Source organism: Falco naumanni, chromosome 8, assembly GCF_017639655.2.
Source record: "Falco naumanni isolate bFalNau1 chromosome 8, bFalNau1.pat, whole genome shotgun sequence".
Lineage (NCBI taxonomy): Eukaryota > Metazoa > Chordata > Aves > Falconiformes > Falconidae > Falco > Falco naumanni.
The window spans coordinates 59,099,910-59,118,274 of record NC_054061.1 but is presented as its reverse complement, the minus strand read 5'-3'; the positions used below and the strand labels follow the sequence as shown (position 1 = coordinate 59,118,274).

General features: G+C 41.1%; 1 protein-coding gene across 1 annotated transcript in view; it reads left to right on the top strand.

The window, feature by feature from the left end:
• NDUFA10 (NADH:ubiquinone oxidoreductase subunit A10) overlaps positions 1-18,365 on the top strand; it is a 43,030-nt gene that overhangs the window by 2,539 nt on the left and 22,126 nt on the right. The window contains exons 4-8 of the mRNA XM_040604765.1: positions 439-525; positions 3,780-3,901; positions 6,516-6,595; positions 10,343-10,397; positions 17,340-17,425. Of these exons, the coding sequence (XP_040460699.1) occupies positions 439-525; positions 3,780-3,901; positions 6,516-6,595; positions 10,343-10,397; positions 17,340-17,425 (430 nt within the window). The remainder of the gene's footprint in view (positions 1-438; positions 526-3,779; positions 3,902-6,515; positions 6,596-10,342; positions 10,398-17,339; positions 17,426-18,365) is intronic.

The following is an 18,365-nucleotide window of genomic DNA, read 5'->3' as shown; positions in this document are numbered from 1 at the left end:
AAAACTCTTCCTAGGCTTAGTTCCTAATGGTGTCTTTTGTTCAGTCTTTATTTCATTAAATACTGTTGTGTGGTGGTGGTGTTACAATTTGAGTGTCTTCTGTTGAGAGAAGATTTCCTATACCAACACTGATTTACCTGTTGCTTATGCTTTAGTGTTTTCCAAAAAAGATGAAAATATGTGGATACTAGAAAGTTTGACATGTTTAAGCTACTGTAGTAATAGGTACAGTAGGAGAATATGTGGGTGAGACAGGCATGTTCAGCATACGTATCCAGTATGTTGTAGTGAGCCAAAAGCTTGCTCTTTGGTTTTATTTAAATTTTCTAGAAAAGCATTCAGAAAATTGACTGTAATAGAAGTATTGTCTATAATTTTAAATGTTTCTGCCAGCAGTCTCTTTGAGCCTTGCTGACTGGAACCTCCTTTCAATTGCAGGACAAGGTGTGGTGATGGAGCGCTCTCCCTACAGCGACTTTGTGTTTCTGGATGCAATGTTTAAACAAGGCTATATCCACAAGCGATGTAAGTTACTTGCATGCCAAAGGAAGTTATTTTGCTGTAATCTGTCAGAAGTGTGGTAGTTTAGGTTTTAAAAAAGAAACAAAAAAGCCTGCTTGGAAGATGGTGTCCTTTAAATACTCAGAGTTGTTTGTAAGGTGCTTAGCACCTTGCTGTTCTGTGCATCAAGGACCAACCTCTAGCCATGAGACTTCCAGGTTTTCTTTGAGGCTTTGGTTCTGCTGATATGTTAAAGAACATGTATTCTGTGTATTGCTCGTGTCCTGTCAGCCAGAGACTCCTGTAGTTCCCTGAACATGTGGTGAGGATGCTGATGAAGACTAGAGGTCCTTTGGGCAGACCGTGATCTTGGAGTATTAGGTGGGAGGTAAATAATGGGTCAGCAAGGTTTGTCCTACTTGCCTTAAAGAGCCAGGCCTGTTGTGAATGTCAGAGAAGACAAAAGTTGCCCTTGTCTTCAAGAAGGGCAAGGAGGAGGATCCAGGGAGTTACAGGCCAGTCAGCCTCAGCTTGATCTGATGGAGCAAATCGTCCTGGAAGCAATGTCCAAACATATGAAGATGTTTAGGTGATGGATAATAGTCGTCATAGTTTTATGAAAAGGAAATCACACTTAAACAGCTGCTAGTCAGCTCCTCATAGCAGGCTAGCTCAGTGGATGAGCAGAGAGCAGTGGCTATTGTTTATATTAAGCAAGGCTTTCAGTGCTGTCTCTCATAACCTCATCACTGAAAAACTGATGGTTTAGTTACAAAGGCAGTGAATTGAAAAGTGGCTGAACTGCTGGGCTCAAAGGATTGTGATCAACAGTGCAAAGTCCAGCTGGAGGCCAATAACTAGTGTATCCCAGGGGATGAGGATGTTGCTCTCATCAAATCTGGAGTACTGTGCCCAGTTAAAAAAAAAAAAGATGTGAACTTACTGGAGGGAGTCTAGCAAAAGCCCTGAAGGTCATTAAGAAACTAGAGCATCCAATGCATGAGGAGAGATTGAGAGAACTGGGGCTTTTTGGCCTGGAGAAGAGAAGGCAAGGCTCAGGGGGGTGTGTAAATCCCTGATGGTGTTTATGTCTAAAAATACTTGAAGGGGGAAAAGTACTGTGTGGATCCAGTCTCTCCTCAGTGGCACTTAGTGAGAGGACAAAAGGCAAAGGGCCTTGAAATACAAGAGGTTCAATTTATAAGAAAAAAACATTTTCTACTGTGAAGGTAGTGAAACCTTAGAGCAGATTGCCTGGGGAGGCTTGGGATCTCTATCCTGGAGGTACTCAGAACACTCGGACACAGTCCTGAGCCACTTGCTCTAGTTAACCCCATTCTGAGCAGAGTGGCTGAACAACATGATCTGTGGATGTTCCTTCCAACCTGGGTGTGATTCTGTGGTTTGGGGTTATGGATGGTGAGCTCCTGAGCACCATCTCAGTGTTACTGCGCTGGTGCCTTGTGGACAGATGCGTAGAGTCTCCATCCCTTGGCTAGGAATGGAGCAGTTGTGAGACACATAGGAGACCAGCCACAGCCAAATGTGCAAACTTAGCGCTGAGTTTGAAAGTATGTAGAAAATAACCGTAAAGCCCAGTCATCAGCTGACCCTTTAGTAAATTGCTGTTGAAATCCTTGTTTCTGCCTGTTCTTAGCAAATCTGGCATTTTGACTACTCATCAGGTGAAGATAATTGTTCCCCTGACTGCCTCGTGCTGCTTCAGTCCTGTTTGATTTGGCTTAGATTTAGGAGGTGTATATTTGTTTTTTAACACCTGCTGTAAGTTGCAACTTCTTGCTGAATGTGTTTGAGAGCTGGTTGTAATGAACTGTCTTACTGCTCCGTGGTGGTGACGCAAACAAAGCCCAGCGACCCACAATTTCTATTTAATATAAAATGCTAGTAATAAGTAATGGATTGCTGGAATCCTTACACAGCATACATCTTGATTAGAGGTACTGCTGACTTACTGTGGTGCTAAGCACAGTGGGCTTTAAATTTTTCACAAACTGTTTGAATTTGAAAGCCTGGCACTACATTTCTAGCTAAGCCAATGAGCCTTATTGAGGAAAGCTTGCACTAGATTTAGGTTTAATGGAGCCTGTGCTATTCGTGCCACTTTAATTTGAATTGATGCTTCCCCTGAACCTGTGTGGCTTCCTAATCACCAACTATTACCCACAAAATGCTTTAGGTTATTGATGTGGTAGAACCACAGACCTGACCAGCTCCTCTCAGATACATTTTTCTGCATGGGAAGGTGAGGTCCTCCAAGGGGCAGTCTGGTGGTTGTGTTTTTGGAGAGAAGATCTGCTGTTGCTCACGTGGAGCACAGAGCTACTGAGTAACAGTAGTGCACAGTATGCCTCCAGTACAGGTGAAGAGGGACGTTGCTGGATTGGTGATGCCTTAAAATATTTGGTTTTCCTCAGCATGATTTCTTGTAGGCATTGGAGGGCAAGGCAGATGCCTGCCTCATCCTTGGGTTTCCCCCCCTTGTAGAAAATAGAGTACAAGTTCTTGCAAAGTCTTCTTGAAACATGTGACCTTCTGCTGAAGCGGTATCATGAAACAGCTCTTCTGCGGGTGGTGAGGCTTATTTAATGTGGCATTTTAGAGCCACCGAGGGCGCATGCGTTTTCAGTTCTCTTCCAGTAATCAGTAATGACCTCTGGGACTTTAGTTGTGTTTGTTCACCTTTGCCACACTGTCATCTTTGTGGGAGGTTGGGGCCATTTATTTTGTGGATGAGGCTGTGGCAGAAGGCAGCCCCAGCCAGTGGTCGCCTCAGGTGACCCGAGTGCTGCAGTCTCTCCCTGATGTTTTGAGGGGCTGTCTCTAAATGATGGTGGGCAAAACCTAAGTTTCTCTAAACTTGTTAGAAATAAACCCCCTCTTTGATAATAGCTGATGTTAGATTCTTGTGACAGTGCATGCAGCTTCTTAGTTTAATTGTGTTTTACTTTCTGTTTCTGGAAGAGTGTTTATTCTAAAAACTTCCTGAATCCTATTTGAAGAAAACCCTACCCTAAACTTGTTGTATCAGCCAGGAAGAGGAGATACAAATACAAAGGTGGAGGATGTGGTTTAATTGCAAATAGAATGTGTTTAGCAAGTGCAGGAAAAACCACTCAGGAAATGATTGAGGGTTCATTACCAGACAGATTATAATCACACTGTTCCTATTGCACTTGTCCTCGTTTGTGAAGTGTGTACGTGTTCAGCTGGGCTGCCTTTAGCTCTCCAGTGTATTTGGTTCATTTTTTTTTGTACAGGTCTTGATCACTACAAGGAGATCAAAGAGAACAGCATTTGTGAATTCCTGCCACCTCACTTGGTCATTTATATAGATGTACCTGTCCCAGAGGTGCAGAAGAGGATTCAAGATAAAGGCGAGGTAATTTTATGTCTTGCTGCTATTGCTGCCTGTTAATGTCTGTTGTAATCAAACTTTATGCATGAGTCCTGTGGGCTTTGCTGCAGAATTCTGCTTCTGAAAAGGTTCTTATCCTCTTAGGTGTAAGAACTGTGTGTTGGTGATGACTGTGTGGGTATTCTGGTATGTTTTCTCTAAAAAATGCAAAAATCAACTTTTTGACTTGCAGCAGTATGCTGCCATTTCTGTACTGAGAAATTGTATAAAATTCACCAGCTCTTAGAAACCAGCCTCTGTAGCTGCCACATCAGGAGTCATATCCAGGTAATGTGCTTCTTGCAATACACTCTAAGATTATCTGTGCTTTTGAGTATTGGAAGACCCAGCTGTGGTCCCTGTCTCCAGCTTCCCCAGCCGACTGCTTTTTCAGACCCACACAATGTCAACACAGGTCACTTGTGATCAGCAAGTTCAGTTAACTTTCTGAAATTAAGAAAATTACTGTTTGGTGCTTTTGTATTAACACAGTGAAACCACCAGTTTTAAACTGAACACTAATTTTGTATAGGTATTCCATGAAATACAAAATCCAGGGTGTTTTCTGGCTATTCTAATGTAAAGTTGATAAGAAGTCCAGTTGCTTCTTGTCACTAGTGCAACTTCAGTCTAGTCTGAGGTCATGGTATGTGACTCTTACCTATTATTGATCTTTGACAGTTGTGGAACATTCTCACTTTTGCTCTCAGAACCCTTTGAGGGTGGCATAGTTTCTCTCCAAGATGTCTTTTTTTGAAGCCGTGGTATTGGATGGAGACTACTGGTAAAAAGAAAAGAAAATAAACTTAGTTCTGTAGCATTGTCTTCAAATTACCTCTCTTTATATCAGCATATTAGGTGGCTGGCTTGTTGAAATAGTCTTGGATCGGAAAAGCTGTAGGGCGCTTTTCGATAATGACTAATCTAAAGAAGGTTTTTGGTCTGGGTTTTTGCATCCCCCTTCTGTGATACTTGGACATGTGCTTGTAAGTAGTCTCAGATGTGTAATGACGATTAAATAATGTTTACCTTGTACCTTGTTCAAAGGCTATGGAAAATTTCGTCGAGTGAAGTATTTAACTGCGGAAAGCCAGATAGATTAACAAAGAAAAGCTTTCTTGTAGGAAAATTGTCAGGTCTCTTAAATGCTGGCGATGCCCGTTTCTCTCGAAGTGTGAGTGTGCTAGGGTGACCTAGTAGCATTTCGTTTTGTGGTTTCCTGCTCATTTAAGAGGGAGCCTGATGATTGCCAAAGGGAAGCGGCTTCAAAGCCGTAAATGGAAGGCTGCCCTTGCCGCTTTGTGATCTGCATGCCCTGAGTTGCTTAGTCTGCTGGTTGAATGGCTCTGCCCTTCTGCCCTCCAGCAGTTTAGGCCATGACTGAATGTGCCTCTGCACTTTAATGAACAAGATACTCTTGTACTGGAAAACCATAGCGTTTTTCTTTTGGCAACTTCAGTGACAGAATTAGAAACTTTTTAATGTATCGTGGGAATTTGAGTTCTTTTTCTTTTGTAAGCATAAAAGTTGGTGGCATTTTTGAGACCTTTAGGCAGAAATTGCTGGTGTAACTTGTAACTTTCTGACTCAGTGGCACTACTGAACATTGTAGTGCTTGTTTTGGGGATGGTATTTTGGGGAATTCTGCCGCCTTGGCAGATGGAATGTTTGATGTTCAGCGTGCTGTTGTTGCAGGGCACTGGAAAAAGAAAAGCCCTCCAGTAGGCCCAACAAGCAGAGACACAGATCCTTCCAACATAATGGGCAACTTGAATGAGCATTTCAAGCAGGAAATGTATTTTAATTTTAGGATTGAACTGAAGGAGCAATGGTAGATTAGAGAAACTCCTGGCATTTTGCAAATGTGGCATTGAAGTACACTGTGTGGAAGATGAACTGTTTTAACAGTAGGTATGATATCCATTGAAACTTTAAAGAAAGATTTTGGACTGGATGGTTGCCCATGCACTTGACTTAAACAGCAAATGGGTGCATGTTGGCCCTCGCATTGAAAAGGCAGTCTCAGACAATCTTCCATTTTTCTGGATGTTTATATAAAACTTCCTTGAATGGGCAGGTAGCTGAGATTGATTGGTCCTTGGAAAGCTGATCTTTTTGAGGCTGTTGATGTATGGTTCTCTTAGTTTATGTGAGCCTCAGGGCAAATGAGGTGATTCCTGTAACAAACTGAAATAAATTGGAAGAAACTTTTTTGCTTTTAGATTCTTCTGTTGAACCTGACTTTCCCTTTCTTTCTAGATGCACAAGCTTATCAAAAGAATCTTACTGACATGGCTAATTATTAACACCATGGGCATAATAGTACAAGGCAAAGCAATGATTAACACAGACTGACTTGTTCCTTGGGGTACTCTAGATATATTTACTGCTGTGTAAAAAGTTCTAAACACTCCAAGTGTGTCTTAGTTCTTTGAATTTTCATTGATGTGTATGTGGTTCATTCAGATATTTCATTGTTAATACAAGAGTGAACTCTTGGCAGATATTGTGGCAGTGCCTTCTGTTTGGGCTGGAATCTGTACTGGTGGGAAAAGAAAGAAAAGTAATTTCACATCATTGTTTTCTGTTTGTGTTTTAGCCATATGAGAAAAAGGTGTCACCTTTGTATCTCCAGGGCATTGAGGATGCTTACAAGAAAACCTTCTTACCAGAGATCAGGTTAGCAAACCAAAATGTTTCATCTAAGTCTGAATAAAAATGTGTGCAAGTCATAAAATCTCTGACAATCAAATAAAATCCTGTTGTGAGAAATCGTCCTTGTGCTATGTGGTATGGTATTATGTCCTAATGACCGGGTATTGCATTCATGGCATAACAACTGTGCGTAATTGTGTTGCAGTGCTGGAAGATCAAAAATGAAGCCTTTTTGGGTGTGAGCTTTGTAAAGCTGTGTTTTTTGACTCTGAATAGATTCAGAGTGTGGGAAGTGTTGTACAATAGTAAATTAATTTGATTTCATTGACCTACCTTATATGTTGCAAAACTAATGAGCCCTGATGTGCAGTGTATTTTTTATTTTTTTTTATCCCGCTGTCGGGGGCATTGTGACTTTGCTGTCATGGAGTCAGGTACAAGGAAGTATAAATGTTTCCATAGTTAAGAGCTCTTCAGGGGCAAAACCAGGAGTCTGGTCAGTTTGCATCGTGGAAACAAGTTCTGTCTCCCTTTCTGATGCTATTTTGTATGTGGTTGTCATAAACACCTTTGCTTCTCGTTGTGGTAGCTTGCAACAGTGGTTAGTGTGCTTTCTTGGAGCTGTAGCTATAGATGTGGTTTTGTGTTTGCATGATCTGAAGAGAGTGTGATGCAGTATAAGGCTTTCTCAGGCCTTTTTGGAGAGTTCGGAATTTTTCTCTCCTAAAATTTCCTTTCAGTTGTCACAGCTTTGGCTAGCTTCTTGTCAGTGGTATGGTGGGAGAGGTGAAAGGCTTTCAGGTAAGGGACCGTTACCTTTTGTAGTTGTTTCTCTACCTCATGAAGCATATACCTGATGCTCTTACACATTTAAAAAGGATTTGATGGGTTTGTTGGTGCTGGTAAATAAAGACTGCACTGCTACTTGCTCTGAGAGTTTAAAGGTACTCGTCTCTGGGTTCTCCTGGCTGTCTCTGTCTGGGAAGCAAGGATGTGTGCACTGTAAACTTGAGATGAGACTGTTATAGTTTGCCAGCTATCCAAATTCTTATAGAAGAGCTCTATCCAAAATCAATTTGTCTGAAAAATCTAAAAGTACATGAATGTAAAGTAGTCTTGGTCCCTCAAACAGCTTTCTGGAAGGGAAACTCTTAAAGGTCACAGAGCCAGACCTACCTTACATCAAAACAATCAGTAATTGTGCAAGGTTCAGTGTATGCATGGAGCTGATTGAGTTGCATTTAAATCACAGTAGGCCTTCAGGTGTATTGCAGCCTGCTTGTTTCACCTTGCTTTCTTGCTCCGTCTCCCAGGGTAAATCAGTGTAATTGCGCTGTCAGCAATTGAACTGGATAACTTCGTATTGAGCTTGTCATTCACACTGCACCAACAACTTCTGCCCTGTATATGGTCAGCTGCTTCCCAGTGCATCCCCCACAGCTCTTGGAAGGGAATGAAGGGGGCTAAGGATGGAGAGGGAGGGTGGGAGGCCTTGGGACTGTCATCTCCCTGAGGGCAGAACTGTTTTGAATTCACTGGCGAGAAGAAAAATGCTGCTTGTTCTTTGGATCAAATTGAGCTCCAGAAATATACTGTAGCGTTTAGTGAGGCTAAATCCTAGACTTGGTCCTGCTGTGATTTCAACTCTTTCCCCTTTGTCTGTACATGGTCAGTACGCTTACCAAGCAAACACCCTCTGGTTGTCATCCTCATCAGCAGATGGGCTTACAATAGCTTGTCAGGTCAATCTTTGTGCTCGGGTCTGAAGAAGGATGTCTCTTTCCCCTTGATGTGGGGGAGTTCTGAATGTGTGAAACTTTAGCTTTGTGCATCTCTGGACCTCACTGATGGCTTGTATATTGGATAAACGTACAGAAGCTTCACCTGCTGGCTTGCGGGGTGATGCGGTGAAGAATATTTATGCCTGGTTCCTAGTCTGTAGGCAGACTTAAGTATTTGATTCCCTAACTCTTGAGGATGACCAAAATCTGGGTCAAAGAGGCTAGAAAGAGTTATTACAGACTGTTGAACAAACTCCTTAATGCTTTCCATGTTCAAGCCTATGTTTGCTTGTTCAAGCTTGTGTTTGCTTGTTCTCTTGCTTTTCTTGAAATGCAGCAGGAAAACAGTCTAGTTTGTCACTTAACAAAATTCCTGTTACCTTGTTCCATTTATTTGGAGCAGCTTGATGCTGCTTGAAATGGTGCGTTTTATAATGGATATCTGGCTGTCTTAAAATTGGTGCTTCCTTTCTAGTCCAGCGTGTTTATGAATGTCTTTCAATGTTTCTTTGGGTAGTGATTTGTGAGCTCGGTGCTGTAGCAAGTAGTACCTCATGATTTTGAACAAAGAGCTCTTGGTTTTAGATTTTTCTTTTCCTGGTCCAAAGCCCTAAGATTGCTAATGTTCTCTTTCATATCCAATACTGCTTCCGCTGAGCAGCTGTCTTCTCTTAATGAAAGCCCTAATAATCTGCAGAGTATCAAGTGATTTGATCTGCATTGTTAATGCAATTGCCAGTATAAGACACTGGTGAAGTCTGACCTTGCCCTTCGATTACTGACAGTTGATATTGAAGATGTGGGTTATGCGTGCTACGCTGTCAAGCAGCTCCCTTTAAAAAGAGGTCATTTATTTTCTCTCTGTGACTGAAGAGTTGTGGGAGGCATTCTGCTTTGTTCTCAAGTTGAGAACAAACTCTAAGTAATTCCCCTCTTAGGAGCAACAGTTGAATGGCTGACTAGGAGCCTAGGGGTTTGTAGGAATAAAGGCATTTTATAAATGAATTTTTATACTAGAGTTGTTTTCACTGACCAGTGTTAATGCAGACCGGGAACTAGTTCGGACTGCTGCAGTTAAGTTGTTTTGATAACGTGACCACTTAAAGTAACTTAGGTTGCCAGCCTTAATCCTGATTAAACTTGGAAGTGGTTGTGCTAAGCAAAAAGTCTGCAGATTCTTCTCCATGCTCTTCTGCTTTGCTGTGTTTGTTTTATGTTTGTTTGCTATACTGTGCACATTGGGCATCCATTTTATTTTCTCTTTAAGTTTTTGTTCACTGAAGGAAAGGCCTTCCAGGGCAGCTGGAGCAGGTTTGGCAATGACTGTTACTCAGGGCAGCTGTGCATATGTAGTAATGAAACGTGTTCATATGGGAAACTCCTATTGTGGCCCTGCTGTGCAAGTGACTTTTTCTGTGAAGGTTGATGTTTGAATAAGAAAACAATCTTGTAACCGGGAAGCTATCGCCTGTCTTAAATGTTTTTATACTTACAGAGTCTGCTGCCTGCCTCTGTATTGGTTCAGTTAGCTCAGTCTTACTAAATAATGATGAATGAAGGTATTCTTTTCTTTGAAATTAGCCACAGGTGTTAATGTACTTCTGAAAAGCAAGGTCTAATGAAGGTTTTGGTTGGGCTGGTAGAGAATTTCACTTGGCTTCAAATAGATTGGGCAGTTGTAATTGGGGCATGTATCTGTACTAGCGAAATGGAAAAAAATCATAGGTGGAATTTTTCTTTTGTTTCTTTTGAACTGAAACTATGTAGATAACACAGGCCCTTTGCCCTTTAAAAACAGTTTTCCACCAAGAAAGAAGCAACTTATAGGTCTAAGAGGAATTCTGTTGCAAGAACTCCATAAGCATTCTAAAAAATTGTGATTATTCTGGTTGTTTTTGCCTTTTAACTTCATTTCTGCTTCGTTTCAGAACAGGGGAAAAGATGGATAGAGCAGTTGTCAGGGAAATTAAATTTTTTTTCCTCTTTGCAGTGAGACCACTGAAGTCCTGCAGTACACAGCAACTGAGGCAGAGGATATGGAGAAGGTAAGAGTTTGTTGCATATATTGATTGTTTTTCTTTTAAACTTACAAGAGTGAAATGTAAAGAGAACATGTTGTCCTAGATAAAAAAGTTGTTAACTATTTAATGTGTTTAGTGTGTGTTGCTATAACAAAGATCTGGGCTGAGTCTGTACTAGAATATTTTGATGAATACATGTCATTTTGTCAGGAGAGGGGAAATCTCACCTGCCATCCTTTCTGCCAAGATACCTGCCTGGCTGAGTAAGCAAAACCTCCTGTACGCCACATGATTATCACTATCATTTTTTAGTATCTTTTGTCTGCTGTAACTTATGCTGGGTGTTTCCAGATTTGGTTTGTTTTTCCAAGCAAATTCTGTGAGGGAGGTGAAAACAGAGTAGCCTGAGTTCTTGCTGGGCTGTGCAGTGTTTGGCTGTTCAGTCAGCATCCCTCTTTGAAGTGGCTGGTGGGATGTGCTAGGCTCTTCATAGCTCAGTTTGGTTAATATCATTAGTTCCCAAAAGGTGAGTCACCCCCAGCATTCAGCTGAGGCTTTGTCTACCAGTATAAGGTCTGTCTCTGTTGGCTTTGTCATTGCAGCTTCCTGTGATCCAGGCTGGTATATAGGTTCCTATGTGATAAAATAGCTGTTTTCTAAAAGTGCATCGTTATTTGGTTGTAATGAAGAGCTGAATAAACAGAGCTGTTATAAGCTTTGTGACCCGGGGTTATTCCTTTCTATGAGCTAACATGTGGTATCTAAACTGCATTTTTTTTTTCCCCAAATGTTTTTGCCAGACATGTTAGTCCTGGACCAAGCCAGATAAATTGCCCTCTCATTGGTAGAAATAAGCCATCTCTTATGTGATAAGATTAACCTGAGATCACTGCTTCTTCTCACTCAACTGTGTCATTTCTTGGAGTAGGTATAATATATTTGCCTTATTTCAACAAACGTTCTTGCTCATGGAGGGTCACTAGTGGCATAACAAGCCTTTTGCTTTTCCATTGTTAACTTTTCTCTGTAGCTGCTGTCCCTTGCTGGAAAGAGCAGTGAGGTTTTTGTAATCCTGGACAGGTTTGTAGTGGGTGCATTTCAGTTCGAGGGATGAAGGTTATGCGGGGAGGCCCTCAAAGCTCACTCAAATTCTAAAATAGCAGTAAGGATCTCAGCTGCGCACATTAACTGAAAAATAATTTTTCAGATAGGTCTTGCTGTTTTTTAATATTTTCATTCTCTGTGTTTCTTGTTTGAAAGCTCTGATAACCTTTCTAGAGTCCACTTAATACTCTCCTTTCCTCTGTTAGAGAGGAAAAGAAATATGAGACTGGTTGTATTGCGTTCTGCTTTAGGAAGTAGATCCAGAGCTTTATACAGCAGTATGCAATTAATTCCTGATTCAGCTGGGAAGAGAGAAGTGGCAGGGTGATTACTTTGAGATGGAAAACTTACTAGTTTGGTGAAGGGGAGAAGTTTGGGAAAGCATAATGGGGTTTCCCAAATCAGATGCAAAAGGAAAGCAACATTCATTTTGGTATATCAGCACTCGTCCACCCACCTGCACTACATATGACACTCAGCAGGTAGCAGGCCATCTTACTGGAGGGGTTTGCATGGAGTTCTGTGGGGGCGCTTCCATCTTGCTATGGGACATGCCCTAGAGCCTTTCCTAGCTCAGTTTCCAAGTCAGTGCTTCACTAAAGATCCTTAAGCCCAACCTTGGCATTCATAGCAGGGGAGGTTTCTGACTGCTGACTGCCTTTGTGAAGCTCTCAAAAAAACCCAAACAAAACATATTCGAACGTTTTGAAGTGTTGCACAAGGCAGCCTGTCACTGCTGTGCTCACTTGCTGATGGACTGGGTTTGACAGGGATCAAGTTAATTTTCTTTGCAAGAGTGTATATGGTGCTGTGCCTTGGATCTGACCAGCACAGTGTTGATAACGCACCAGTATTTTAGCTATTGCTGAGCAACGCTTGCGCAGCGTCAAGACTGTCTCTGTTTCTCATTCTTCCCCTGGCAGTTAGGCGGGGTGTGTGCAGAGGTTTGGGAGGGGATGCAGCTGGGGTGCCTGACCTGGACTGACCAAAGGGATATTCCACATCATGTAATGCTGAGAGCAGTCCTGGGAGCAAGGGGCTGGAAAATCTCCTGGATCTTTCAGCTTGGGTCCTGCTGTAGGAGTTGGTGATAAATCTGTTCCGGTTGAAGTCTGCAGTAAACTTTCTTCTTTTAAGACTGACTTTTTTCAGAGGAACGAAGTGTAGGTTTTAGTTAGCCTTGTACATTAAAATATCCTGCAACTAATATCCTCGTGTTCCCATGCAAAATCTTTGTGAAGCAGAAGACATTGATAAGGACTTTCCTGGTCCTAAAATTGGACACGTTAGCTGCATTGCTGTGTGTTTCTAGGCCTTTTAGTTCCCTTCGTGAGAATATGGTTGTGCACCACACTTTGGATCCTGCCTTGTTGTAACTGGATTTCTGGATGCTCATGCACTTGATAATAGAAGTTATCATTGTTAACCAGTAGATTCGTGAGGCAGTTTGAATTTATACCCACTAAAAGGGCTAGTGCCTTTGGTGTGACTGCAGATAAATAGAAGTTCTTTGTGAAATCACACTTCAAGGAGGCAAGTGCTTGCATTTGGAGTACTGCAAAATTTCTAAGATCTCTGGAAATAAGGTGGGTTTGGAAGCTTCAAAAAAACCCCACCAAACCAAAGGCCTTTCCCTTTGTTCTGGGATCCACTGTATTTATGCAGATAGCTACCTGCAACATTTGCCAGCTGATGATTCTGACATGAATCTTTCTGTATCATTTTCAGGAATGGGAAATAATGCCTTGAGGAGGGTAAATTTTCACCTTTTTGCCTTAGTCCTGAAATGACCAAATAGCTCTTGAATCTTGAGGTTTCAGTCTTGCAAGTAACCCTGTGAAAGACTGAGAGTGCAGCCTCGTTCTCATGCATAAGAAGCTATAGTATTATTTTAGTGCTAGCAGGGTAGGGGTGCCCTTGCTTCTGTAGTAGCTAAGGCATGTAGCAGCTGGAAGACACTCCTTGTTGAAGTTCATACACTTGCAGCCACCGTGAAGATTCAGCTTTACAGTGGAAAGTGTCCTTGGTGGCAAGAAAGATCAGCATCCAGGAATAATATTCTCTGTTGTGTTTGCAGATGTTTTTTTGAGGGACAAAAATAATGAAATGAGAAGAAGCTGAACTGAACAAAATATCGAGGTTGGGGTGTGAATGTTAATATTGAGTAATTCTAGTATTTTTTCCAGATAACATAAAGGATAAGATTTGAGAACTGTGGTGTTTCAGGAAGGGTAGCCACAGATGTTCGGTAGAAGAAGTAAGAGGAAGTTGGGATGAGGTTGGTGTTTGTTTTTTCTCCCCTTCCTTCTCTCTGAGTGTGTCTTGAAGTGGTCAGAATAAAGCAGTTTGTTTCTTCTTTTCTTTTTTTTTTTTTTGTGTGTGTAGTAAAACCAATTGCTAGGGATTTAATTTTAATCCTTTAAATCAGGATTTAAAGTCAGCTAAAGCTCTTACTGCTCAAGTAGAGAGTCTACCAAGCTCAGCAATCTTGTGTCATTACATAGGGTCATCAGTATGCGCTGATGTAGTTCTTAATTTGGTTGGACAAATCTGGACTAGAGGAAGGATTATTATTTTGAAGTCAAAGTACAAGATGGTATCATTTTCATTGTTAGATGTTAGCTATAGCAATTGGTACTCTTTCCACTCCAGAAAATAAAGTTGTTTTTTCCCACTTCAGATTCAGTTTATCTTTGGAATGAAATTGTTGAAATTTGGAAATAAAGGTTGGCAGGAGGGATTTGGCTCTGTCTTGTAGGATGTTTTGTTTACACAGCTGTATCCTGTTGATAGCAATGTTTAACTGTTAGCTAGCTTCAATCTACAGACTATTTGCTGTGTGATTTGGGAACTTAATTTTTTTATGACCTTATAGTTCAATGGCTTTTGATTTGCTCATAGCAGGCATATACAACTTAGAAGTTACTTTCGTTTCTGAAGTGTGTTTTAAATAGATCAGTTGGGGGTTTATATTGTAGTTAACGTTGGTTGTAGTGGCTGAAACGAACTTCATGAGGGTTTTTCAGACTGCTTTTGCATGAGGATAAAACTGGAGCTAAAAACTTAGCTAGATACTTGTTTAAATTTTTTAGAAGCCCTGGGTATTAAAAAAAGAGGTGAATGTAGAAAAGAACGGAAACTGAACTGAAATTGTTTCTATTCCTCTTCTGTTTGTGGCTGGTGTTTTGTATTTATGTATCAGTTTTACTCAGCGTCACCAGCTTGCCTGAGCTGGAGAATGTGGTGAAATTAGGGGGCTGCTGACAGAGCAGCTCTGTGCTCTGTCCTTCGCCAGTACAAAAGTGAAGTGCTCCAGAGGCAGCCTGCAGGAATTTTTCAGTTGTAGGTGCTGTATGTCAGCTGAACTCCTTCCTACAAGTTGTGTTCTGAACTCTGTAGGGTTGTAGCCTGCATTGCTGCTTCTATCTCTTGCCTAAAGAAACAACCTGTGAGGGAGGAGTGTGGGGAGAAGTCATCTGAGAGAGCGGCCTATTGAGATTTGGTGGTGGTGTCCCCCGTAAACAAGAACAGTGTCGCCTTCTGCCTGCCACCCCCCAGCTCTTGCAGTAACAACGCTGACTGGATCACTGTGAAACGAGCTTAGAGTTTGTAAGATGCTCGTATTGGCTTAGTTGCAAAGATTATGGAGAGGGGTCTCATTATTGAAACCGTTTTTTCTAAATCCTACTGTGCTCTGCAGTATATTAAGACCTGATCTCTCCTGTACGTTATTACAAGTTGTGCTGTGATCGGGTTTAAATCATTCATTTGCTGCTAATTCCCAGGGGGTACCAGGGCATTCCTTATAAATTAAGCTGTTCTAGTCTGGTCAGGAGGCTGATACTATTGTTCATGGGCTGCTGGGAGAAATATATTCTGATGTGATAATAAAGAGTGTGCAAAACTAATTTGGATACAGATTTCTTTTTCCCCACAACATACTCTGAGCCCTATTCTTAACAACTCTATTATTAGTCCTGTCATCAGCCATAGTGGTGAATTTCCAAAGCTTTGCTGTGAAGTAGAGAAGTAATTGCTTTTGCATAGCTAATGGGAAGTATGGTGGAGGTTCAGCTTTTAAATTAAATAATTAAAATAAATAATGAATATTTGAACTAGCTTACCGTATACCTTTCTTTCACTTTACATCATTGAATGCTTATCTTGGGAAGTTATGTTACAACAGTCTGGTAGGAAGAAGGGATTTCTAAATACAATTTTGAAAACTCTTTTAAAATGTTATGGTGTAATTTTCTGTAGTGTTTTTTGAAGATTGAAATATTTTCCATCAACAGGTGGATTTGTCATTGGCTTTTTTTATTGTGAGAAGTAGGTTTCATATGATCTCAGCTACAGTGTCTGACTTACCAACTTTGCCTCTTTGTAGGACATTGGAAATGGTTAAAGAAATCTAAACTTGCTTGAAGCTTTAAATATGCTTTGGCAATGTCATATCAATGATATTTTTTAAGTCTATCAGCAAAATTAGTTTTAAAGAAATACAAATGCCTTAAGGAAAAGCGATTACACAGTCATAGTCTCTAAGCCATTATTTCTTAACATAAAAACATAATACTGGTAATAGAGTAGACCTTTATAGTTGAAACTACTTTGTAATAGCACTTTGTTACTGCCTTTTAAGTGGTAATAGGTGGGATTTAGCATTTCCTGTGACTGCAGGGAATAATTATAGTGGATTTATTGTATGGTAAAGAATAGGTGCATTTTTCATTTATTTGATCACTCATTTTATTACTGGCATCTGCTTACTTGTCAGTGGATCAACAACGTGTCATCAGGATTTTGGTCCTGACCTCATAGCTTTATCCTTTCCTTCTGGAAAAGACCTCTGAAAAGTAGCGTTTAGAGCTGTAACAGTGAGCTCCTTCCCAAGTTGTTTCAAGCTACTACCTACACCTTGTCATGCACCTTAAGTGCATCTTTCTGACACTAGTTCGGGTTTCCTTCAGATCCAGTCAGTCGTGTGTGATAACCTCAGGCTTGCGTTAAGCAATTACCCAGTGGAGCAGCAAAGATCTGTTTTCTGGTGGAGTAAGGCTTTAAATGAAGCGCAACTATGGAATTGATAAGTCTGGGGATGCTGAAGGAATGATTTGCTGAGCTGGTGTTACTTGATGAATGGTTCTGGGTGCTGAGCTGTGAGTTTTACCTTTCTTTTCTGCTTGGGGTGCATGCATGCGTGGGTAGGTCCTGATGACCGATGAAATTGTGAGGCTTTGGACTTCCGTCAGTATGGCTACTTCAAGTGTGTTGGAGTTTTCCAGCCTGAAACATACCTCGGTTTCTGTGAAGTGAACCACACACAGCAACACTGAGAGGGAGCTGCCACAATTGCTCCTCAGCCTGTCTCAGTTAGTATGCCACTGAGCCGTGATGGTGTTTGTTTGCAATGAAAGGGGGTTAAATTTAGACTTACTTCCATTTCCTCCTCATTCTGCCTTAGAGGTGGGGTTGTACCTTCCTTGTTTCCTTTCAGCCCCAATGGCAGGTTGAGGAAGAATGTCTTGGATCAGGTAAGAATTTGGAAATAAGGCACCTGAGCCGATTTATTCCCTGCTGTCCTCTGCTCACCGAGGCTGAAAGCACCAGGAACTTCAGAGCTGCCCCCACATGTCTGCCCAGTGCTTATGGCAGGGCCATGATCTCCAGAAATATGACTGGGAGATACGTGAGCTCTAAACATTTGGGTTGTTAATGCAGCTTTAGCAGTGAAGGCTTTTTACTGGGTGACTTGTTTAATAATATATTTTGATTATTTAATTCATTTGGGGGGTATGTGCATTGATTTTGGATCTTTTGATCAGACCACCAATTAGTGTGATTTTTATCTTCCAATTCCAGGTAATCGAAGACATTGAGTACCTGAAGTTTGACAAGGGGCCATGGCTGGAGCAGGATGATGTCTCTTTCCATCATTTGAGGCTTTAGTAAGTGTGATGTCTTCCAGTAACTGAACATTACTTAGCATAAGGTCTCAGGGAAAATGGTTAAGGCCTTCAGTTTTTAAGGGTATATTTATATTTGCACTCTGTCTTGTTTGTTCTTTGTCAGAAGTCGGTGATAGCAGGCTTTTGTAATACTGGTGCTTGGCACCGTAATGTGGTGTGGCATATTGCTGCTGCTGTTAATTGATTAGACAAGAGACTCCAGACGAATAGATCCCATTCCATTAATAAAGCAGAAGAACTCTCCAGGCATTTCCTAAGTGCTGTGACCTGTGGCCCCTAGGAAGGTCTTTTTTGTGAGCGCTTCTGTTTCTGGGTGATCACTGAAAAGCATTTCATTTTAAAACAGAGCATTTATGCAGTTGGTGTGGTGGTTTCTCTGCTGCCCTGGGCAGCATAACATCCTTCAACAAAGCCTTGTTGACAGAGCAACCTTGTAGCAAGTTTTATATGTGGTACTGTTTAGATTGGCTGTGTTGAGAGTGTTTTTTCTAAAACTAAACTAATTTCTTATGCTTTCTGCTTTTAAATATCTTTCCCGCAGTCAAGTAGCTGGCTGAACAGAATATAGAGGGGAATTTTTGCCCCATTCCCCTGACTCCCAGTAAATAATCCTAAATAGATGCTTTAATCCTAACTCACAGAATGAAGTATTGTATTTCTGTTGTTCATTCTCCATAATAACAATGGGGATTGTAAAGTACAAAAGTTTAAGGGTGGCTTTTTGGTGGTGTTTTTTTTTTGGGGGGCGGGGTGTGTGTGTATGTTTTTGCTTGGTTGGGTTTTTTTGTTTGTTTTTTTTTGTTAAGGTCCTTGTCTATGTAGTTGAATGTGAAGAGAAACTCAGTGGAAAGTGCCTTGCTGGAAAAGAATCAAATTTGGTTTATAATAATTCTTTAGAAGTACTCCATGGTTATCTGTC